General features: G+C 36.2%; 1 protein-coding gene across 2 annotated transcripts in view; it reads right to left on the bottom strand.

Moving 5' to 3' along the window:
- Positions 1-25,794, bottom strand: part of RNF180 (ring finger protein 180) — a 184,672-nt gene that overhangs the window by 107,061 nt on the left and 51,817 nt on the right. For both annotated transcript variants that reach the window (XM_038530706.1, XM_038530707.1), the window contains exons 3-4: positions 23,806-23,901; positions 21,245-22,204 (exon numbers count right to left, since the gene is read on the bottom strand). In XM_038530706.1, the coding sequence (XP_038386634.1) occupies positions 21,245-22,204; positions 23,806-23,901 (1,056 nt within the window). The remainder of the gene's footprint in view (positions 1-21,244; positions 22,205-23,805; positions 23,902-25,794) is intronic.

The raw sequence follows: 25,794 nt of genomic DNA, 5'->3' as shown, positions 1-25,794 counted from the left end.
ACAGCACGAGTGGGTTGGAGGGACAGAGGAAGAGGGGGAAGCAGGCTCCCCACTGAGCAGAGAGCCCAACATGGGGCTCTATCACAGGACTCTGGGATCATGAACCAAGCCAAAGGCAGATGCTTAATGACAGAGCCTCTAGTTCTACTTTAAAACCTACAATGAATTTGATTTTCTTTATAAAAGTGAGTGGTTGATTGTAAGTTGAATCCTACACTGTAGTCATAGCACCTGGTATACAATTCACAGAAAATGTTCCTAATTTGCTAACTTCATAAGAAGTACATTTATGCAGACATGCATACAATGTATATGTTTATATTCCTTTAGTTTTGTAAAGATTAGCTTTTGAGCTTTCATTTCTGAACAATTAATTTTTATGTAAACTCCACCTTCCTGAGACAGTCCTAATTTTATACATCACTGAATATTTTTGTTTTAATGAGTAGTCTAGTAGCCACTAGGGCTCCTGAGTTCCTGTTTTCTTTCAGCTCCCAATGCTATGTCTGAGCATACATACAATCTGATGGGGTGCTACAGGTTATAAGCAGGGTGCTTATAAACAGGCTAGGAGACAGGGAAGTAGCTAAATCTGCCTGGGGTAAGTTGACCAAAGATTAACATTTGAAACGAGGGTTGAAGGATGAGGAGGATGAGGAGAATGAACAAAGAGCTATAGAGTGGGAGTAAAATGTGGAGTGAGTGTGGACGTTAACTTCATAAACAAGGATTCATAGATTTTTAAGAAAGAGACTGTTGTGACCAGGTATGTGTTAGCTGTAATTCATGAAGAGGATAATAAGGGCTTAACACAGGGCCTCACACGATGGGAGCAGAGGGAAAGAGATCATTTAAAGATAGAAGGAATCAACTTTAATAACCAATTATGAGTCTGATAACAAATAATATGTGGGTAACAAAGGAAATGGAATCATGGAAAATTCCCAGGTTTCTAGTTTTGGCAACTGGTTCAATGATGCTATAAAGTTAGATAGAAAATCTGGAAAAAGTGGTAACAACTTTGGGGTCGTCTATTTTGGAAAACCTCAGAATTGTACCTGGATTTAGTCACTACAGTAATAGGTGTCTTTCACAAAATAAGTGCATAAACCTTTCTCAGAGTGTGGCTACCTTTGGCAAATATATATATGAAGATTAAGGAGGGGCTGGGTGTGCCATTTATTTCTTGTTGTATCAGCAATTCATAGGTATTTTTTTAAAAATATATTTGGAAGAAAAAAGAAAGATCTTTGTAAATATTGGTAAAATTTTAGTATGTTTTCTTCCAATGTTTTTCATAACTGTGATCAAATTATCTACATATTTTTTTATACCCTGCTTTGTTTCCATTTAATCTTATGACATAACCTTTTGAAGGATTAACTAAGCAAAAATCCTCTGAGAATTATGGTAAAATGACAAAGGGTTACTGCTATTTAGAAAGCCCAGGCATATAAGACCGTAAAGTTAGAAAGTTTAATATCATAGTAATGCCACTGACCACCCTATTAATCTTTAACTAAAAGGGAGAAAATTCCTTACTAGTTGAATAACAAATGGGGAGGAAGAGACATCAGTAGCATCGATCCATCAAATTCTGACTTTCTGTGAATGAGGCTCTACGCACAGAAGAAATCAAGGCTCCGGTGTACAAGTTCAAGGCTTGCACAAGAGCACACTGCTAAACTGTCAGTGGAGCCAGGATTTTAAATCTTAGTCTGTTAGGACTTCTGGTTCTGTTTCCAGTATGCTATGCTGCCCCCCTCAGTATAAACCACAAAGAATGACACATTTTCTGAAAAGGCCCCGGGTATTCATTTGGAATGCAAAGAGATCATTCAGGGCAGTAAGTCCCAATTCCAGTGGCCATGAAGAAGAACAGGGCAGGCGGAGTGGGAGACTACGTGATTCCAGGGGGCCTTCTCAGTTCTAACATCTGTGACTCTGCAATCTTCCCTACGGCTTCCCAACTCCTATTTTCTTTCAGCTCCCAATGTTATTAGTTTTTCTGCACAGATTTTGGTGCATGTCACCTAATACATACTGGATGAGAAACACGATGTGAGGTCTCTTCTCAGAGGCTTGCACGCAATTCTCCTATCAGCTCGTGGAGAGTATGCACAACGGCCCACAAGCAAAATGTGGCCCACTATGCCATTTACAACTATAATGCTTCTGAATGGTAATTATGGTTAATTTCTCATTGCATTAATTTTTTAATGTCTTTCGTTTCTAGTTTCCTTAAAAAATTATCTGTGTTGGCTATTTCCTATTTTAGTACTTCACGTCGCTTTAAACTAGAAGCAAAATTTGAAAAATCCGTAAGGCCGTGAACGGCCTTTATCAATTGTTTCACCTAATTTCTGATCTACCAGCACAGGTACTGCTCACTTAAAAAAAAAAAAAAATGAGATAATGAGCAGTATACAGTGAAAACTAAGATAGTGGTTCAAAACGCTGGCTGTACATTATTAAAACAACATAGAGAGCTTTTTACACGTTCTAATGACTAGGACAATTCTAGATGAATTTAATAGGATTCCCAGGGAGGGCAGTTGAATATAGGTATTATTTAAAAATCTAAATAAATAAATAAATAAATAAATAAATAAATAGAAATCTCCCCCACAAAAGTCCATTTAAGCCAAAGGGGGAAAAGTCATCAGAGGGTAAACACTTTGGATACAACCAGTTTCCCACGGAGTTTTTTGGATGAAACAAAAGACAACTGAGGATTAACTCTTAACATTCTAAAGTGCACGACACTTATAATATAGATTATCTGCAAAGATGGCCCTAATAACTCCTCCTAAGACTGTCTCCATGTTCCTTCTCAATGTGAGGAAGGAATGTTCCTCATCAAGAAGAAGAAGAATCTGCTTTTTCACCTGTGAATCTGCTCCACCCTCATGATCTGCTTTGACTAAGAGTATATAGTAAATGTCATGTTCAGTGACTTCCAAGACTAGGTTTCAAGTGGCCTACAGCTCTACTCTAGCCATCTTAGAAGGCAATGCTGCCATAGGAAAATCCTCAAGGATAAGAGATCACATGGAGAAAGAGGGATAACTCAAACACTGTCAACCTACTAATGAGTGAGTTAGGCCATCATGGACTTTTCAGGCCAAGTTAAGTGCCAGATTATGCGGGCAAGACAAGCTTTAGTAGTAACTGGCTGATCCTAGCCCAAACTGCTGGACAAAAGATTTGGGAACAGAAAAAATAGATGTTGCTTTAAGCCAGTACGTTTTAAGGGAGCATTATAGCAAGAGATAACTAATACAGTAGTCTTAATGCATAGTAAATATTTAAGAGAAAGTAATACAGTTTTTCCTACTTCACCAAAAGTAGTATTTATGTGCTCTAAATACCTGCTTGTGTATTTTAAAAAGGCAAGAGGGGAAAAAAAGCATAATTTTGCAAACTTAGTCTTCCTCTGTTTATAATTCAGTAGCATATATTTAGATTACAACTTGAAATATAAGATCAAAATGTAAGAAGAGACTTTTTATACCAGAGAACAAACTACTGTAAAAATAATTTCATATCATTTAATGCACATTCAACATTTAAAAGTGTGTGGATTTCTCACTTCCTATATGAGAAAACTCTTAAGCCTCAAAACTTTTTAATAGTCATCTAACACAAAGTATATATTTGGGTGAATCCACAAAATTACTCGGAATGTTGTCAGGTTTTCAATATATTGCCTTTTTTGCAAAAATTCACTAAATTCATTTAACAATTACTTATTGTCTATATACAAAGCAAGTCTTAGATGTTATCCAAAAAAGTTTGGTTTGGGTCATTTTTCACTGACTTTTAGGAACATTTAACATAATAGAGGATATTAGACAAATTTGGGGAGTTATAGCTATAGGGACCATCATTTCTGCCTAAATAAGTATGAAAGACTCCAAGAAACAAAAAAAAAGTTCTTTGAATTGTGCCTTAAGAGATGATCAGCATTTCAAAAGGATGCTCTGGTTCCAGGAAGACAGGCAATGTAAATAAAAGCACAGACTAAAACTAAGAGATGAAAAATTTCCAGAGGACAGTAAGCAGTCCAACTTGGCTGGAACATACAGTAGATTCATAGAAACTCTGGAACACAACTGACAGTAGATCTGCAAAGGCATGGAATGGTACCCTAGACAGATATTTTTCCTGTAGGCAATTGTAGTCAAAGAGGTTTGGGGAGATGACGGTAAAAGGAACAAATGTGGAGCTACAAACAAATTAATAGAGATTGAAAAGTAAGAGACGACAGCTGGGAGGCCACTGAAATCATCCAAATGCAAAGAATCTTATCTATTGCTGTAATAAACAGTAGTCCTGGGAGTAACAAGAGAGAGAAGCGATATAGGAGGTATATGAATAAAAGCAAAGGGAAAGTTCTAAGGACACGGAGGCTCTCCACAGGTAGTGGTGTGATGATGCTGGGCACAACTCCTCGGATGCACCAGCGTTCAGGAAAATAACTTTTAAGTTAAGCTGTCAAGTCCCGGCAGCTTTTTCTCCTCCTTACTGCTCAGCATCAAGGTGACTGCACGGAAAGGAAATAATGCAGCTTGTCACCAAGGGCGCCAAGAAATGCCCCAAGGCTGTATTTCTCAGTTAAATCCTCTGCTCCTTGGGAGCTCTATCCATTGGTTACTAAAATCTTCTTAGGAGACACAATATTGGTACCCCACTGAATTCCCCCAGGGCTTTTCGGTGCTCCCCTGAAGCAGAGTCCCTAGGCATACACCACCTGTACCCTGGTGCTTAGATCTTTGGTTTTAGCTTTCATGATACATCATCTATGTCTATTATCCAAGCCACAAGAGTCTTTAAAAATACGGATGCTTTAAATCGGTCTCTAGATTTTTTCTGCACAGCAAACTAGACTTTTTGTGTCTCTTTACTAGATTATCCATATACTGCTGTAACTGCTAAAATCTAACCAGCCAATAAATTCCAGAAAGTCATGTTAGCCAAAATATTTTACTTTTTAGGCTTGACTGACACCTCAGAACTTATAGTACAATAATGATAATAATATCAGCTACCAATTATTGGCTGCTCCTTATGTAAAATGCATGTGCTCAATATTGTACAAACATTTCCTTAGTCTTACCAATACCTTATAAAGAATATATTTTAACTTTTTGCATGGGAAAATCAAGGCCCAGAGAGGGTAAGTAAACTCACCTAAGTGATTACCTGGCCAGTACCGTACAGAGTCTGCCCACAAGTCCATGGTTTCAAACCACCTTACTGCACTAGTTCCCATTCTACAAATGGGGCTCCAAGGCCTAAAAGAATCATGAGATAAAATGGAAAGTACTGGATAGAGCACAGTGATTGAGAGCAGAGATTCCTAAGCCTCACAGCCCCAGTTTGAATCCCAGTTCCACCACTTATTAGGTGGGCGACCCTGGACAAGATATCTGACTTTTCCTGGTAAAATGGCAATAATAAGGTAACTACCTCATGGGGTTGCTGTGAAGATTACATGAATAATATATTGAAAGGGAATGGGCTGGAACCTGGCACAGGGTAAGCGCTATGTGTTTTCTATTGTTGCTCATCATCATTACCATTGTTTGACTCCAAAGTAAATCTATTACCAACTAGAAATCAATCCTTTAAGTGTGACATACCATTTAAGAGGTTTGTTAGCTTCTTTTCCATTAATATTGATCTTATGACTTTTGATAGATGTAGTCTAGTGACATCAAGGAGAGAGGTTTAAACTTCATCTTCATTTAACTTTAGAATGAGCATCTACAAGTTAGCAATTCTGTGTACTGGAATTAACTAGGGTGCTTAAAAAAAAAAAACTGTCTAGGGGCCTGTTCCAGACTTCTGACACCAGAATCTCTGAGGGATTATAAAAAGCTCCCCTGCTGATCCTGATGCAGCTGGTCCAGAGATGAGCATTTGACAACCACCATACTATGTAATTGTTTGAGGCATAAAGAAAAACCTATCTAGAGAGATTAAAATCTCTCTCTCTTCTCTAAACATGTTACTGAGATCAAAGTGTATCAAGAAGCCAAAAATATAAACCTTTATGCTTTGGGAACCTTGTGCAAAGGAAGTCATTATATCCTCAATATTTATTACTGCCTTGTGGAAAAGAGATTCTTGGCATTCAGGTATGACAACAACCACCTACCAGGTGCCAGTCGAGCATTGTGTACAAGGATATTTTTCCTTTTCAAGTATGCAGCCCTGAACTTTGACAAAATCTAAGTTAAAAAGCAAAATATCCTAAAGCTGAAACCAGTCACTTTAAAATAAACGGATTGGTTCCTATAATTTTAAGTGTGCTAAAATGAGCACTATTCTTTGGCTCGCAACTACCTAACAGCAGCTACAAAGGCTATCTGCTCTCTTGGATGGGCTGGCACATTGTTTCCTTTTCTTTCCTCTTTAGGCTTAACCCAGGAGTAAATGCATTCACCTAATCTAGGTTAGATGATGGCATTGCATGAAAGTGAGGGACTGCAAGGAATGCTTCAGAACCTGCGAGAAGAACAAAATTCAGCAATTTACTTCCGAGTAAGCAGGGATTCTTTATCCTATCACAACGTACACTGTTCCCTCAACCTATTACTAGTTAGTTTAAAGGCTAACTCAAAGTTCTGGCTTCAATATCTAGCATAATGTTTAGAGACCTAGATAACTAATGGGTTAACTGAAAGAGAACTCTTACCAAACTAAGCATATTTGTGGCATCTCTTTCCCATTTACTTTACACCATCTGAGAAGAAATTATGAGTGTCTTTCTTTCACATGGCACTTAGTTGTTTCAAATAATATAAAAAACAACTTCAGGAAAACTGGTCTTTCAGGGTACTTGGGATGTCAGTAAGTACAAAAAACTAACATGGACATCCAAAATGAAAGCTATCGTTTCTATCATTGATACACCTGTAGTCTGTGACTACTGTTTCTATGGTCTGAAATGGATCCTAGTAGTCTGAGGCCTTGGTACAATCTTGTGCTACTTAGGGAGTTATTTATGTGCCGAGAAGAAGCGCTTTGTTGTTCAAAGCTCCTTTAGTCAGGAACTTGCAGGCATGAGGTAAGGTAGACCAATACTACCTTCAGTACCATACCTTGACCCAACAAGTCCTTGCTCTCAAGCTGTTGTCTCTGTCCAGAGCCCACCAAACCTTTTTAAAAATGCATTGTGCCTCTTATTTTTCTTTTTTTTTTTCTGATTCAGCTCCTCCATACAAACTTTTTTTTTTTTTTTTTTTTTTTTTTTGCTCCTCCATCCAAACTTAGTTGCCCTTTCACCAACTTAGGAAAGACCTAAAGGACTAATATAATCGCTTCTATCAAATTATGATAGTAATGTCTAATATAGGATTAATTAATTATGCCCCTGGAACACATATTCATTTTCAGAAACACAAGGAAACTACAGAAATGAGCAATGTGGAAAATTCCAGGAAAGGTCAGAGAAAACACTCATTTTCCCCTAAGCTTTCACGATCTATGATCGCTATTTCTTCTCTCTCAAGATTTACTTAACTCATAAATTCCACTAAAACTGTATGGGGTAAGCAGAGTAATCTAATCTCCTCCTTCTACCAAAGATGTCAATATCCCAATCTCTGGATCCTGTGGGTATGTTTCAGATGGAGTTAAATTTGCTGATCAGATGACCTGAAAATAAAGAGATTAGCCAGGATTAATTAGGTGGCCCCAATGTAATTACGAGAGTCATTAAATGGAAAAAGGACAAAAGAAGAGTCAGTACCAAAGAGATGGCATTATAAGAAAGACTCAACAAGCCATTGTTGGTTTTGATGATGGAAGGTAGGCATGAGCCAAGAAATGTGGACTGCAGAAACTAGAAAAGGTGAATAAAAAGGTTTCTCTCCTACAGCCTCCAGAGAGTAATGCAACCCTAATAACACTTTTGCTTTTAGCCCAGTGAGACCCATTTCAGACTTTTGATCCCCAGAACTATAATAAATATGTGTTGTTCTAAGTAACTAAATATGTGTAAATTTGTTATAGTAACATCAGGAAATGAATACACCATCAAGCTACACAGAGGGAGCTAGCACTCTGATTTCCTTAAAATACATGCTTGGTATTTTTCCGACTGGATTATGCTGCTGCTTTAAAGAAGTTGCCTCATTTGTATTTGCTGGTAATTAGACAACATAGACAGATGATCAACAATTGTTGTGCCAGGAGACACAAGGGAAAAAAGAAAGATATAAACAACTATAAATAATGTCACTTACGCTGTAAAAGTATCTTTCAATGTTCAACTGGGCAAAAACATACAATTAGTGAAAAGAATTCATTGGCTGGTATGGCCTTTTTCTGGATATTTTTTTATTTGAGAATAAGGGAAGGATGGTTTATCAGACGGAAGTCAACAAAACTCTGCTAAACATCAAGGTATGAATGGTTTGTTGTGATCTACTAGCTTATATCATTGCACTCCCCTCTGCCAGTATCCCATGCCACTGATTTTATCCTGAATTTAGGGGACACGCCCATTTCCAGAAAAAACGATACCTGCCTCTGGAAACCTAAACCAAAGAGTATCTATAGCTTCTTTATCCCAAACATTATCACAGAGCAGCTGTTTTATTCCAACATAGTAAGTACCAGTGACAATGATCGATTTCTAGCTGGTGGCAGCAAGGGAAAGCATGCCTGTTATTTTGTAAACTCCTTCTCACGAGGCACAAATTCTCTTACTGCTGTGATCTGACAAGAGGCTAAAATATATACCATTCCATACTCTTAGCCAGCATATGAAATTCTTCGACGGAAAGAAATAGTTTTGATTGTTTCCCGCAAGAGGAAATTTGGTGCCCTCTGCTGTTGGAAGACTAGAGGATACACCGTCACCTTTACAAACTGGCACTGGAGAGGGTCATAAAAACACTCATGGACTGGACCAGCTTATCCCAATATAGACATACAGTTACTTTCCAGTGGAAGGGTATATAGATACGTAGTTATAAAGATCCAGAGTTATTTTTTTTTCAGAGTTATTTTTAATGGAAATTTTTGCTCTTGGTTTATCACTCAATGTTTATTCTGAGAGAGTATTAGACAAGTACTATTAAAAACCTGAGCCTCGTAGTTAGAAGACTCCTAGCCTGGAGCATCAAGCTTTACAAATAGGAGAACAAAGATGAATGGTTTAAGATTTTGCAGCACAAGTACTGGATTAAAAGGGTGATATTATTAGGGTGGTATGATCTATAATTGATAAATTTATGGTGGTATGATTTATAATTTATAATTGATTCTTCAGCTGCGTTACGAAATGTGAGAAACATAAGAAATAGGATAAAACCTAAGACAACATCTGTGGAAAATACTGGGCGTCTTCAGAACATAACGAACAGAGTTGTAGCCCCCTAGATAGCACCTCCAATCATAGTCTCCCTCCCTCTCAGAAGTACTGACTCTATTCAATTTGACATTTAAATGACTGGCATGTAAACGTATTTATTTTATTTTATTTTTTTAGTTTCCTGTACTTTCTCTAACACTGTTAATGCTGCTTCTAAAATTAAAAATTACCTTTAAATGATGACTTTGTTCCAGAAGGCCCAGGGGAGAGCAGTTACCACCGGTCATGCAGAGCCAGGGGGAGGATGCTAGCCACCTCCCCAGTTTGGGGGCACATGGAAGCTGCTGTTGTAAGGTTGTCATGCATGAGAAGAGTGGGTGAGATGGATGTCTCAACACTGGACAGTTTCAAGGAGGTTGGAGCAGGACAAGAAGGCCCTATGATTTTTTTTTAAACTAGTTAGTACAGAAATGGGATATTGAGGGACCACCAGTGGACAGTGTATATAACACAGTGGTTAATGTGGTCAATGAAGCCAAATGTGGAGTTTTAGAATGAAAACCGGGCAGTCTTCCCAGAGCACACAAGGCCCCAAGAGCTGAAAGCACAGTCTAGTCCTGTTCATCCAACACACCTAGCACTAAGCTCAGTCCTACGTGTTAAGCTCCAATTTTCTCTAAGTGTCACTCTGGGAATAGCTTACTGGTGATTCTGTTTTTTTTTTTTTTTTTTCTCCCTTCCCCAAACAAATCAGGCTTTTACAAAATTTGGGAAAGGACAGCACACATCATTGCCACTCTCCTACATCTGCTGCTTCTTCAGTGTGTGAAGGAGTCACTGTCTCCATGCTCCCCTGTCCTGTCCAAGATCTTCCTTCCCCCAGTTCCCTCCTGCTCTAGCAAGCTAAGAGCTCATGGGGAATAGGTGATCCAAGAAAAACAGTGTCCTGCACCTAGCATAAACTTCCAACTGCTCTTACCATCACTGTCACCACTGCACACTCTCCATTCCATCCCCTCCCTCCAGCTTGCTTAGTCAAAACTCTCATCCTCTTAATACCAGACTAAGAAAAGCTACGTGAATATACCAAATGTTACTCGGACAGATGTATTTGTACTGTCTTTTTCTACGTGCCAGGGGTGATATTAGGTGTTAGAAGAGAAGATCAAAATAGCCTGTCTTTTCCAGCAGGGTTCTTATCTAATCCCTTCTTGGCCTGCTTCTAGGCAGCCGCCTTTCCTCTGTATTTCTGACCTACTTTTAATCTCCTTTTGTCGATTTCCCTTCTTTTCAACAGTTCTCAACTCTCGGTAGATGGGATCGCTTGAGAAGATATATTCTATGTATATATATATTAAATTTAAAAAAAAAACACAAACACAGGTGGTGATGTCCAGTCCAGACCAACTGAAGTATAAGCTGATAGAGGCCGGGCAATAGCAGTTTGAGAAGTTCCTCAGAGGATTCCAACCTGCGGCCAGGGTTAAGGAACCAATGTTAGCCAGGACCCTTAAATCACTTCTGTGCCTGAGGCATTGGCTATTTCATTTATTTGTTCAATTCATGTACTGTGTGTGCAACCACTTAAGGAGCTCCTACCCCACACCTAGCCTAAAACTACTCAGCAGCTACATGGCATCTTCAAAACCAAACATATGTTTCTGACCACTCCTTCGTAATTCTTCCTCAGCTTATTATTTCTCTTCTCTTTTCTGTCACCAATCTTCCCACTTCTGCACAAACTTCCTACCTTTTTCCAATCACGCTGGCTTCTTTGTGACCACTCTGGGATTCTCTGGTGCATCTCAATGTCTTGGCCAAAACAATGCTAGATTAAATAAGTGGTTGGCCAAAATTCACCAGGATATGACATTCCTGCAAACGCCTAATAAAAAAGATTACTGATGTTCCTATGTGTCTCTGCTTCACTCAAAGGTCCCTGAGTGGAGGAATCATATTTCATTCAGTGCTGTATCCTCAATATTTAGCAGTTATTGACCAAGAGTGACCTACCCAATGAACATTAAATGCAGAAAAGGAGGAAAGAAAAATAAAGGTATGTGATAATGTTTTCTTAATCATCTAAGAATGATAAAACATGAGGAAAATCCCTCCTGAGAGGTCATGGTATCATGGTTAACAGCATGGACACTGGGATCTAGATCACATACTATGTTTGTGGGCCTAGGGGACCCTCCAGTAAAAACTGTAGGCATTGAGTCTATAATAAGCTTTCCTGGTATATAACATTGAATGTGTTGTCACAACTTGTTGATGGAAGAAGTAAGTTCATTCTATGTAACTCAATGAGGAGAGGACCATAGAAGTTTGCATATGGTTTCTTCCAGAATTTGCCCTATGCATCTTTTCCTTTTGCTGATGTTGGTTTATATCCTTATACTGTAATAAAACATAGATGTGAGTATGACTATAGGGTGAGTCCTAGGAGTTCTCTTAGTGAATCATCGAATGTGGGGGTGGTCTTGGGGACCCAGGACACAATTTATAATCCCAGTTTAATCGTGAGAAAACTATCAGGCAATTGTAGTTGAAGGACATTTTACAAAATTGCTAATCAGCATTCCTCAAAACTGTCAAGGTCATCAAAAACAGGGCAAGTCTGAGAAACTGTTAAAGGCAAGAGGAGTCTAATGAGACATAATTACTAATTGTAATGTAATGTGGTACCCTGGATGAGATCCTGGAGTAGAAAAAAGAACTTTAGGTAAAACCTAAGAAATTGTGAATGAGGTATAAACCAGCTAATAATAATGTATCAATACTGATTCACTAATTGTAAATGTACCATAGTAAGTTATTCTTTTAAAATATTTATTTACTTATTTTATAGAGAGAGAAAGTGTAGGTGTGAGCAGGGGTAAGGGCACAGAGAGAGAGAGAGAGAGAGAGAGAGAATTCTCAACTTAACTCCCTGCTGAGCAGGGAGCCTGACTCGGGCTCAATCCCAGGATCTGAGATCATCACCTGAGCCAAAACCAAGAACCGGACACTTAACCACCTGATTCACCCAGGCGCCCCACTAACATAACTTACTAATAATAGGGTAAAGTAGGTGTGAGCATATGGGAAATCTCTGTACTAGCTTCACAACTTTTATATAAACCTAAAACTATTCTAAAATAAAAAGCTTTTATTAAAGAAAATTCTTTATCACTTACTGTGTTCAGAATATTGTGCTAAGCATTAGAAAATTTAGATCTTAGGGGATCCCTGGGTGGTGCAGCGATTTAGCGCCTGCCTTTGGCCCAGCGCGCGATCCTGGAGACCCAGGATCGAATCCCACATCGGGCTCCCGGTGCATGGAGCCTGCTTCTCCCTCTGCCTATGTCTCTGCCTCTCTCTCTCTCTCTCTCTCTCTGTGTGTGACTATCATAAATAAATTAAAAAATTTTTAAAAAAAGAAAATTTAGATCTTAAGGTAAGGGAATTATTAATTTAATGTAATTTTTCTCCACAGTTATTCATTAATCTATATTTTGAAATCAACTGAAATAGCAGGAAAACAAAGTTAAGGTATTTCTTTATGCCTACTTAAATTGACTGCTTATGTATATCCTATTATCTCACTAGATGATGACTTCCTAGAACACAGAAACTATTCAGAAGAATCAACTTACTGAGCAAGCACTAAATGTTATTTCATTAATAAAATGAAAAGAGTTGGCCAAGAGGCAACATAAAAACATGCCCAATATCATTAATCATTAGGGAAATGCAAATCAAAAATGCAATGAGATATCACTTCATACCTGTCAGAATGGCTAAAATGAAAAAGACACGAAATTACAAATGTTGATGAGAATATGTAGAAAAAGGAATCCTTATGGGCTGTTGGTGGGAATGCATATTGGTACAGCCACTGTGGGAGAACAGTATGGAGGTTTCCCAGAAAATCAAAAATAGAAGTAGCATTTTATCCTGTAATTCCACTAATGAATATTTGCCCAAAGAAAATAAAAACATTAATTTGAAAATATGTATATAACCTTAGGTTTACTGTAGCATTATTTACAAGAACCAAGTTAGAAAAGCAACCCAAGTGTCCATCTATCCATAAACAGATGGATAAGGAAAATGTGGTGTGTATGTATACGTACATGTATATGTACATGTATACGTGTGTATACATATACATACTTATGTATATGTATATATATGCACATAATATATATACATAATGTAATATTACTCAGTCATAAAAAACAATGAGATCTTGCCTTTTGCAACAACATGGATGGACAAGGTATAATACAAGTTATAATACTAAGTGAAACAAGTCAGTCAAAGAAAGGCAAACACTATTGATTTTACTTGTATGTGGAATTTTAGAAACAAAATAAATGAATAAACAAAGAAAAAAAAGAGATAAACAGAAAAATAACTCTTACATACAAAGAACAAATTGGTGGTTGCCCAGAGGGCAGGTGGGGGGGTGATGGGTAAAACAGGTGAAGAAGATTTAAAGTGTACTTATCTTGATGAGCACTGAGCAATGTACAGAATTGTTGAACTGTTATATTATACACCTGAAACTAAAATAACATTGTATGCTAATTATATTTCAATAAAATATAAGGAAGGTGATGAACTGAAATAAACTGACACAAAGCAGACTGAGAAATATCACTGTGTCTCCATATATGACTAAATGTCATGATATTCTTTCCTAAAAGACCATTTCATGACCAAGTTTTTGTGTTTAATGAAACCAGTAAAATCTGTGACATGTAGCTTTGTCAGATTTTCATCACTAAGGCATTTTTCTCTCGATAAACCATCAATTTTCTGCTGAAGGAAGAGAAAAAGAGGAATATCTGTTCAATATGTAGATTACTATTATAGTCCAGATACACAAAAATTCCTCCTTTAAGGGGACAATCAATTTGGAATATGATTTGTGCATAATTTGAAGATGATTAATCAAGTGATAAAAAATTAAATGCACTCCTTTAAAATCTATACAAAGTTCAAAATGATCACCATGTACAAAACCATGACAATGAAATTTAGTGCCTTTGTGGAAAATATGTTTCTTTTAGATAAATCCAAATAAGCAGGTCTTTAATATAATTTATCGGCTTCTATTCTTCCCAGTGCCTAAATCACACCTTTATAATAATACAAGTAGTCTTAATTCACTGGGAACAAAATAATATAGTCATTGTAGATAGTTCAATGATTTATTACAAGCTATGATATTGGGTCAATTATTTCATATTCTCATCCATAACACTCCAAAGAAGAATGAGGTAAACTCCCTGTTCATAATAATTTCCTGTGGGCTTTAAAGAGATATTTTCTTTGTATTAAATTTATTTGCATATTAAATAGATGTAATATTAAAAAATGAAAACACAATAGAATAAAACGCTGTTATAAAAGACGTTTTTAAAGATTTTATTTATTCATGAGAGAGAGAGAGAGGCAGAGACACAGACAGAGGGAGAAGCAGGCTCCATGCAGGGAGCCCGACTTGGGACTCAATCCCGGGTCTCCAGGATCACACCCCAGGCTGAAGGCGGTGCTAAACTGCTGAACCACCCGGGCTGCCCCTGGTTTAAAAGATTCTAAAAATATTATGCAACTATACTAGAAACACCTTTTCCCTCAATCCAGAGGAAGAAATATTCTCCCCAGAAAGCGATTTTTGATTAATTTCCTCAAAATGCTAGTATTTCAATCTTTTCATGATTATACTAACCACTTAGACAAACAAGGTTGGCCAAAAGAAAAAAGTCTCAAAGGAAATTAGAAAATAGTTTGAACTCAATTATAATAAAAGTACAACGTAAAAGTCATAGGATGTAGCTAATGCAGTAACTAAAGGGAATTTTACAGCATTGAATGCTTGGATGAGAAAAAAGGATTTCCACTCAACAAGTTTCTATCACAAAGTATTTTTACTAAGAGGAAAGAAAATGAAAGAAAGATAATATTAAAGGTTAAGAGCAGATGTTAAGTATTTAAAAGTAGCAAACAACAGAAAATATAGTTGAAACTCAGGGCTAGTTCTTTGAAAAGATCAATAAAAATTGATAAATTTCTAGCAAAGCTAAAAAAAAAAAAAGAGTGAGAGAGAAGATACAAACTGCCATTCGTTATAAGGATTTTCAAGGGGATATCACTGAAGACCCAAGAGACACTAAAACGATTTTAAAGGAATATTATGAACAATACTAACTACATACAATACTAACATACAATACATACAATACTAACATCATTTCAACAACTTAGATAATTCATTGAAAACAACAAACTACCAAAACTTACCCAAAATGAAACAGATACAAAATTGTCCTGTAACTACTGAAGAAATTGAATATATAGTTAAAAAAACTTCCCAGAAAAGAAATTCTCAGGCCCAGGAAGTTTCATGATCAAATATTTAAGAATAAATGACATGAATTCTTCAAAACATTTTCCAGAAAACTAAAGGGGAAAGATGACTTCCCAACTCCTTTTAGAGGCCTGCATTATTCTGATACCAAAACCAAACAAAAGCAGGAAAAAAATACAGAAAACCTCATGCCAATATCCCTCATGTACAGAGGCTGGGAAAAAACTCTCAAAAAAGTATTGCAAATAGTAGCCTGTAATATATAGGAAGAAAAACACAACATAATAAAGTGGTGTTTGCTGCGGTACTGAAAGAATGACTCGGTATTTGATAATCAGTATTAACACTGAAAACATATAATCTTATCAATTGATAAGAAAAATCATTTGACAAAATTCAACACCCATTCATAAGAAAACTTTCAACAAACTAGGAATATAAAGAAACTTCCTCAACCTGGAAAAGGGCAGCTACAAAACACCTATAACTAGCATCATACTTAATGGTGAGAGACTGAATGCTTTCTTCCTAATATCAGAAAAAAGACAAGGATATCTGTTCTCCTCATCTCCCCTCAATACTGTACTGGATGTTCTAGCTACTTCGATAACAACAACAACAACAAAAAAAAAAATAAAGAAAAGAAAAAGAAATTCCAGATCGGAAAGGAATAAATAATGCTGTATTTATCTGCAGATACCACCTAAGTAGAAAATACAATGGAATCTTTAAACAATTATTATTCTTACTATGTAAGATTTGAAAGGTTGTAAGCTATAAGATCAGTATACTAACTCAATTTTATTTCTACATGTTATCAATGAACAACTGGAAATTGAAACTTAGGAAAACAGTATGATTTTACAACAGTATAAAAATATGAATACTTGTGGATAAATCTGACAAAAGATGTCAAAGATTTACACTTTCAAATGACAAGATACAAAGTCAAAACAAAAAGCAATTGTGTTTCTGTACACTAGCAATATACAATTTTAAACAGTTTTTTAAAAATTAACAACATCATCAAAAAGTAAAAAGGTATAAATCTAACAAAACATGCACAGGTTCTGAATGCTAAAAAGTGCAAAAATATGGATGAAAGAAATCAAAGACCTAAACAAAAGGAGAGACATACCATTTTTGAGGATTAGGGAAATCAACATAGTAACAATTTCAGTTTTCCCTAAGTTGATCTATAGATTTCATATAATTACAATCAAAATCCCAACAGGATTTTTTAAGTAAATACAAACAGGCTGATCTAAATTTTACATGCAAAGGCAAAGAAACTATAATAAATAAAACAAGTTTGAAAAAGAACAATTAAGTTGGAAGAATCACAGAATCCTATTTTATGACTTATTAAAACTACAATAATTAAGAAAAAGGACTCCTGGCAATGAGAGAGACACAAAAATAAACCGAAGAGAATAGATAGTCCAGAAATAGACCCACACATAGACAGCCAATTGGTCTTCGACAAAGCTGCAAAAGCATTTCAATGAAGAAAGGTCAGTGTTTTCAACAAATGGTGCTAGAACAATCAAGCATCTCTATGTAAAACAATGAACCTCAACTGAAACTTCATACTTCGTTAAAAAAAATAAATAAACTCCAAATAACCATAATTCTTAATGTGGAACTTATAAAACTTTATAAAACTTTTAGATGAAACCACAGGAAAAAGCCTTTATAAACTTGAGTTAGGCAAAAGAGTTCTTTAGGTATGACACCAAAGGCAAAATCCATTTAAAAATTGGAAATTAGACTTCATCAAAACTCACTATGTTTGCTCTACAGGAGAAGAATTGTTAAGAGAATAAAAGGACAAGCTACAGAGAAAATCTTTACAAATCACCTATGTGATGAAAAACATATCCAAAATATATAAGAAACTCTCATAAAACACTAGGAATGCAGCCAAATTTAAAATGACCAAAATATTTAAACAGACACTTCACTAAACAACATATACAAATGGAAAAATAAGCATATGAAAAATGTTCAGCATCATTAGGAAAATGCCTCAGGAAAACGCAAACTAAAACCACAATATGATATGTCTACATACCTACTTATATAACAATTTTAAAAATACTGAGAATACCAGGTGTTAGGATTTACAGCAAAGGAAATTCTCATATAGTGTGTCTTGGAATACAAAATGGTATAACCACTTTCCAAACTGGAAAACAATTTGACAGTTTCCTATACAGTTAAGTATATATTTACCATATGGCCCAGTATTCTCACTCCTGAGTATTTACCCTAGAGAAATGAAAATTTAGGTCCACATAATAACCTGTGTGCGAATGTTTTTAACAGCTCTATTTACAATTGCCCAAACCTGGAACAACTCACCTATTTTCCTAAGGTGAATGAACAAACAGTGCTTTATTAATACGATAGAATACTACTGAGTCACAAAAAAGAACAAACCATAAGTATATTCAACAACTTGGATGAATCTCACAGGCAACTGTACTGAATAAAAGAAGCCAGTCTCTGGATGCTACATACTATATGAGTCTAATCTTATAACATTATATTATTATTTTATAACATCATCAAAAAGACAAGCTAAAATAATAGAGAACAGATCATTGGTTTGGGGAGATTAGAGACAGGACAAGGATATGATTATGAAGATATAATCAAAGAACAGTTATAGGCACAAGGGAGATTTGGGGGGTGATGGAAGTGTTCTGTATCCTCCCCCCGCCGCCCTGGTGATTGTTATATGAATCTATCTGTGTGTTTAGGTCATAGAGCTATATGCCAAGAACAAAGGCATAATAATTACAAAAACTAAAGCATAAACCCAATAAGACTCTGGCGAATAAAAAAAGAGGGTTGCTCAGCACTGTCTTTCCCCAGAGTAGAAGCTTAATTAACATCTGTTGAATAAAACACTGAAAATCCGTTGTAGTTTCTGTTTTGATATTAAACTCATTTATACCCCTAAGCTTCAAAAATTTAAATACGTTTTCTAGTGTCATTAACATTTTCTATCACAGTACCTGCCATATAAAGGTGTCTAGTTTGTAAAAAAAACAAACAAAAAACCTATTAAATATACCAAATGAAAGTCAGAAATCTAGATATTTCAACTAATTATTTTAAACTTAAGAAAATTATCATTAATAAGAGGTAACCTTTCCTTTATTTCTTGTATGCTTATCTTCCTTTACTTAAAAAAGGGCAGGGAGTACCTGGGTGGCTCAGTTGGCTAAGTGTCGGACTCTTGCTTCAGTTCAGGTTATGATCTCTGGGTCCTGAGGTCGAGCCCTGCTTTGGGCTCTACATCAGTGGGTAGTCTGCTTCTCTCTCTCTCTCTCTCTCTCTCCCCCCGGCCTCACCCCCTGCCCCTCCTTCCACTTCTATGAGCACTCCCTCTCTAAAATAAATAAATAAATCTTTAAAAAAATACAATATAAAAGGGCAGGATCTGCACTGAAGTCATTACTCAAACGCATGGTATGTGAAACATGTATTTGATTAATATTTAAGGAGGTAACTACTCCTTACTAAACATGGAATGAGGGAAGCCTGGGTGGCTCAGCGGTTTAGCACCTGCCTTTGGCCCAGGACATGATCCCGGAGTCCCAGGATCGAGTCCCACCATTGGGCTCCCTGCACGAGGCCTGCTTCTCCCTCTGCCTCTCTCTCTCTGCGTCTCTCATGAATAAAAAAATAAAATGTTTAAATAAACAAACTAAACATGAAATGAGCTGAGGAGCTAAGCCATTAATTGATCTCAAATATTAAATCTTTCCAGGATTTATCTTCTTGCTTGAATTAGCAAAACTGTTAAAAATTCTGCTTTTGGGTTTTAACCGCGGTCTGCACTCACATCACTAACTCGTGTCATTTCCATGCTGCTACAGACTTTTAAATCTTCTTTGCTAATTTTCTTTGGCATTTGTTTGCTAGTATCTCCTGTGCAACCAACCAAACCTACCAGGTTCCTGCCATATGACTCCCTGATTGACCTGCCACAGATCTGACTAGAATTCCTTCTTTCTGATCCGTTAGCTCAGCAGATTGCCTAAATCACACGCATGTGAATGAATACAAGTAACTTTCTTTAAAAAAAAAAAAAAAAAAAAAAGATACCGGTCTTGCTTAGCTCTAAACTATATAAAATAGTGTTCCTATGCTGAAAAATAATAATATAGTTGAAGGTTTCAGAAGTACCCAGTTCAAGAATTAAACACATTTTTTAAATTGTAAAGATGTATTCTGCATATACTTAGAGTACAGAGCAAGTATTATTTTTATACTTTTTCAAATTTCTATTTGTTAGAGAATTATCTTATAGCCCTCCACATTGTTTTTAAATGAGTCTTTCTGAATATTCATTTAATGTATGATCATCTCCAATTTATCTGTGGATTTAAGCCAAATTTTCAATAAAAATATTGTATTTTACAGCTTTGATAAATTAACCATGAAGTATATTATAATGATGCTAAAATATATTCATTCTTTACATTCTAGAAGATATGCTTTGGTGCCACATTACACCATCACTTGCAAATAAACCAGACTACAATGCTCTTGTCAGCATCCAGTGAAAAATATAATAATTACCTATAATTATACTATCTAACCAAACGATGAAAAATAATTAACCTGATTGAAGCACTCGATGTAGTAATTTTATTCTATTCAGTCTATGACTAGGATCATAAGCAATGAGTTCACTTAATTGTTTAAAAAATGAACTATTATGCAAAGTTGCAGCTTTCTATATTTAAGCTCTGAAGACAATGTTAATATTCAGCGTACTGATTAATAAGGATTGCTATTTATTATAAACAAGTATGTAACAAAGGCGATTTGCAAAACTAGTTTACATAGAAATATACTGGTCCTCAAACTTCAAATTTTCACGAGCACCTCATTCATTGGCTTTAATTGGTCTCCAGAGCACCTGCAATTTATTGTTCAGTACCTTCACATAACCACTTTTGAACATATCATTATAGGTACAGGAATTTAAATCATAGAGAAGAACTCTTTCCTATAAAATTACAGTAAGGGTCAATTATTATTAAAACGAATTTCACAAATTAGTAGAGTTCACCATATCTGGATCATATGAGTACATAATTACATAATGCTCCTTGAAAATATTCACTTAAGCTAGAAGAGGTGATAGTCAATGAATTTCTCACTAGAATGAATCAGAAAAATTTCTTTGTTCCAACCTAACCTGAAAGAAAATCACTGCAAATCCTGCCACCGTGAATAAATTTAAAATGTATATGACTATCTCATCTCCCTATCATGCGATTAATATTCATGTAAAATGTTAGAATTGAGAAAAACTTCACAAAAGGACACTCTCTAAACAAATGTGAACACAGAGCCCGGTTTAGACTTGCCGCTGATAAGAGAGGTGATGATTATTAAGTTCACCCAGACAGAAATGTCATTTTAATGATCATGAAAGCCATGTTTTTGTAGTATAGGTATTCAGTTAGCTCCTCTCTCCAAACCCTGAGATTTATAAAACAGAATGTTTAATAAGCTCTTCAAAAAATTACCTGCTTCTGTAGCCATCTTTCATGTCTTCGTTGCTTCCTTCTCAGATTTTTCAACTTGCTCCTTTCTCTCTTACTGAGCCTCTGATTAATGGCACCCAATGAGAAGCTGCCCGAGCGCAGGAAGTCCAGTGGAGAGAGGTGCTCTTCCTGGTCCGGGGCCTCCAGCACGCTCCTGCCAGCTGAGGGCAGGTCCATCAGGAAAGTCAGGTTGTTAGAGCTAGCATGGTCAGAGTACCCTGCAGAAGCTTCTAGACCACACTGAAATTCTCCTCCTCTTTGTGTCTGGGTCTCATGGGGAGCCACTGAAAATCTTTGCAGCAGCATGCTAGGATCAAAATTGGATGAAATCTGAAAGGAACAGTTATTTTTACTAGATTCTACAGGCAAGCCCGAGAGGTGAATAGGCTGTGTTTCCTTTAGCCTGGGACAGGCAGTAGTCTTACTATGTATTTTATAAAAAGTGGGTAATAAAGTCAGTTTCTCACTGATGTTCAGATCCAAACTATGTGACTTCCTATGAAAAGCTCTTGTAGTGCATCTGCCCGTCACAAGCTGAGGAACAAAAAGCTGGTATTTTGGATCTGATGCTTTGAAGAGCAGTCTTTCATTCTTCATCTGAAAATATGTTGACCGTACCTCCAGGCAGAGTGCTTCTGTTAATCTTCCAGGGCCATTATTATTTTGGGCCATATTTAAAAACCCGTGATTTCTGTTTCTGGAGGCGCCACCTGTCAGCAGAGTTTCCTTGTCACAACCTGACTGAACTCTAGGATGTGACAAGTATTTCAGCGATGGTCTCATTAGTCGGCCTGCTCGTGTTGGCTGATAATCGGTCCAGCTCTTAGAGAGATGTACAGCTGCAAGCTGGCCACAGGAACATTTTGGAGTGCTGACAAAATTAAAGCCCCCTAAACGGGCCCCACAGAAAGGGCAATTCAGTTTTCCAACTGTCCACTGGGCCTACAGGTAATAAAGGAAAGTAAGACAATGATTTCATTGTAAAGTAATCAAAGAGCATGTGGGTTGTATTTTTTTTTTAAAGCCAACCACATGAAAGTTTTCTATGCCACAGAAAAGGCTGGCTTTCGGTTTTCTGATTGGTAGACAGAACAGTAAAGGGAAACAAGTTTCCTAATAAATAGAGATAAGCAACTCCGAAGTTCTAGAATGATAACATATTGCACATCACGCCCAACTCAACAATACTCCTAAGCGTTCTAAAAGAGCCTCTTAAACAATAGGTTGAATATGGATACAGTGTGAACTAATGAAAAGAAAAATACACGATGGAACCAGGAAGCAAATCAGTCTACAGAGCTTAATTTGCAAGTAAAATCTCACAGAAAAGTGTCTGTTTTGATACCCTTCTTGCATACCAAACACTGTGGGAGGGAACTTTACCCAACCAACAGAATAAAGCTCTTCCTGCCTTTTTACATACAACCAAAGATATTGGTTGCATACATAAGAGTGTACTTTCTATATTCAAGTGGGAAATTAATAATGAACTGGTTTAAAATTATTTTTTTCAAGAGAGGTAGTGAAATATCTGCAGCCTCCTAATACATTTTGTAAAGTTCTGGACACTTTAAAACCAGCGCATTGGCGTGTTCCCAGGAGGTCATTACAATGTGAGAATGAATGCAAAGGGTATCTATCAAATGTTATTTTTTAACAACAACAAAAAAGTCAGTGGAGAATAGCAACTACATTTCTTTCAAAAATCATTTAGTTTTACTTTTCTAATACATGAAGTTGCTTTGAATTGTGAGAAATAATAATACCATACTGTTAACAAGGTGGGTTCCGGCTCTTATAATATTTCATTATGGAGCCTAAAAAAACATGGTAATTTGGTGTTGACTGTACACCGGAAATCATTAATCATCCATTTATTTTATAGGTGTATGCGCACATGAGTAATATAGGCTATTTTGTTTACTCAGTAGTATTTTGTTTACAATGCCTCATTGTATTGTTCTCGGTGCTGGAGGTACAGTAATAAACAAAAGAGAAAACCGTCTGACTTCATGGAGTTTTTATTCTAGTAGGGGAGCTAGGCAATTAATAAGACCAGCTAGCCGTATACGTATGTGGGTAAGTGTATATGTGTGTGTGTATTTATGTCTGTAATTATATATGTCATATATGCCTGTGCATTTTTTACAAGTACTATATATAATTTATTGTATGTATATGTATGTAAAATTAAAATAGCTATATAAACCAGAGAAGAGAGAAAGGAAGTGTGAAGAATAGGAATACTGGGGAAGGGCATAGGCAATGCCTCATTGTGAATAAAGACCTATGGAAATAAGGGAAGTGGTAAATAACTGTGGGAAGAGCAATCAGGGAAGGGGAAATAGCATGATTTAAAGTCTGAGATAGAAAAATACCTGGAACACTTCAGTAATAATGAAGAAGCCATAGGTGTAATCAAGAGTTACAGACCCTTTCTTATCTCTTGAAAGAGTGTATTGAAGAAAAATAGCTCTAGAATGAGGACAAAAAATCCTGAAAGTAGCAAATTCCTAATTTTACTCAGAAACCAAGGAACTTACTTTTTGTATTAGGCAGTTTATCCATTCTGGAAGAGCTTCTATGTCCATGTGCCACACATGACAAATACTTTGATCATCAGCAGAATGATGTCTATCCTGTTGTATCAAGATGCATGGTATTAGTACCAGTTCCAGATTTATTGGAGTAAAATACAAAAATATAAATTCAGTTTTACCTAGGATGAAAATATACACTGGGCTCCCCTTATTCCCATCCCCAAAACAAACCCACAAAAGCAAAAAAAAAAAAAAAAAAAAAAAAAAAATCAGGAAATAACTGCTCTTGAATTAAAAAAAAAAAAGTCCTGCATTTCATTGATTTCATCAAATTAAATTTAAAATTTAGCAACAAGTCACTCAATAGACAAATTTGGCACCCTATTCTTTTTCCTGTGAGAAAAAAAAAAATAATGCCATTCATGACAACTTTCCCAGGCTTTTAATCTCTGATTCCATGTGGACTCTACTAATGATAGAATAAAGAAATTGCTATATAATCTATCAAGAAACTCAAGAAAAGCACAAGAGGATTGGGGAGAAGGATAATTGTATAGATTACTGGAAAAGCCCCAACTAAATATCAGCTGTATTAAAACAAAGAAATTTCAGAGCAAGACACTTTTGGCTTTCTGCAACAGATGTGTAGAAATCAAGGTGATATAAAGGCAAAACTGCATACATATCAGTAAAATGCAGGGCAGGCCAGTATGGAGATAGAAGACTCTTTATCACCTTAGTAAACCTTAGGCCAATTTATCTTTACTTCTCTGAGTCTCAGTTTCTTCACCTGTAAAACACTTCCAGATAATTCTAAGATCTCTTATGAGTATACAAAATTTCATTTTATGATGACAGAAAAGAGTTTCTCATGAAACACAGGGAAAAATAAGGCTTCTTATTCCCAGGATCAGATTTTACATAAAAGCAGCTCTTCCAAGTTGCCAAAGTACAACATTTTTTAGACTTCCCCAGCAGAGGCTATAATTACATTAATAAAATAAACAAGGAAATTACTAAACATACCTACTAAATCTATATTCACAGTGATTAGAATGAAATAAGACTGAACTTCTTTAAGAACAATTTGCTGAATGATCTACATTAGATTATGACTTGGAACCAAGATCACCCAGGATTTCTAGGTTTAATTTCCCAAATTGATTCCTCTGGGCACTATATCACTTTTCTCTTCCGTGAATACATCTTAAGATACTAAATGGTAGTCAAGTATACAAGAAAAGTTTCAGTAAGATTTATTTTTTAAGATTTCTTTATTCATGGGAGACACAGAGAGAGAGGCAGAGACGCAGGCAGAGGGAGAAGCAGGCTCCATGCAGGTAGCCTGATGCAGGACTCGATCCCAGGACCCTGGGAACATAACCTGAGCCCAAGGAAGACGCTCAAACACTGAGCCACCCAGGTGTCCCTAAGTATGATTTATTTACATGTCAGAAAGATCTATAAAGAAACCATCTTAATCTAATTTCTGTCATGCACCCCCCCAAATCACAAACTAATTAAAAGGGGAAAGGGACATGAGCTCTTATTACATGTTAGACCACATTTCATTATTTTGTATACTAGACACAACTGTATTTTATATACTATAAACAACATCACTGAACCTAATTCAAGAGTGTAACAGAGGAAAAAAAGTACTTTTGTTAAAAGGTCTGAAAATTTTCCATTTCTGAGGTTTTAAAAATTTACAACATAGGTTGAAAATATTTCAAGGGCAAACACAAAGTCCGCTGAGAAAGATTTATAGTGGACCAAAGAGAAACTTTATAGTCATATTAATGACGTCCGAACTCTAAATCTGATCAACAGAATACAACTTATCAAGTCAACAGTAGGAATGATAACAAAGGACAAGGCAAGTCCATGTCAAAATGAAAAAGGTATTATTGAATGGAAGCAAAGTTGGGAAGAAAGGAGGAGATACTAGGATCAGTCTCTGGCTCACTTGTCTTACTGCTCCCTAATACA

The sequence above is a fragment of the Canis lupus genome, chromosome 2 (genome assembly GCF_011100685.1).
Source record: "Canis lupus familiaris isolate Mischka breed German Shepherd chromosome 2, alternate assembly UU_Cfam_GSD_1.0, whole genome shotgun sequence".
Lineage (NCBI taxonomy): Eukaryota > Metazoa > Chordata > Mammalia > Carnivora > Canidae > Canis > Canis lupus.
This window is presented reverse-complemented; position numbering and strand designations above follow the sequence as displayed.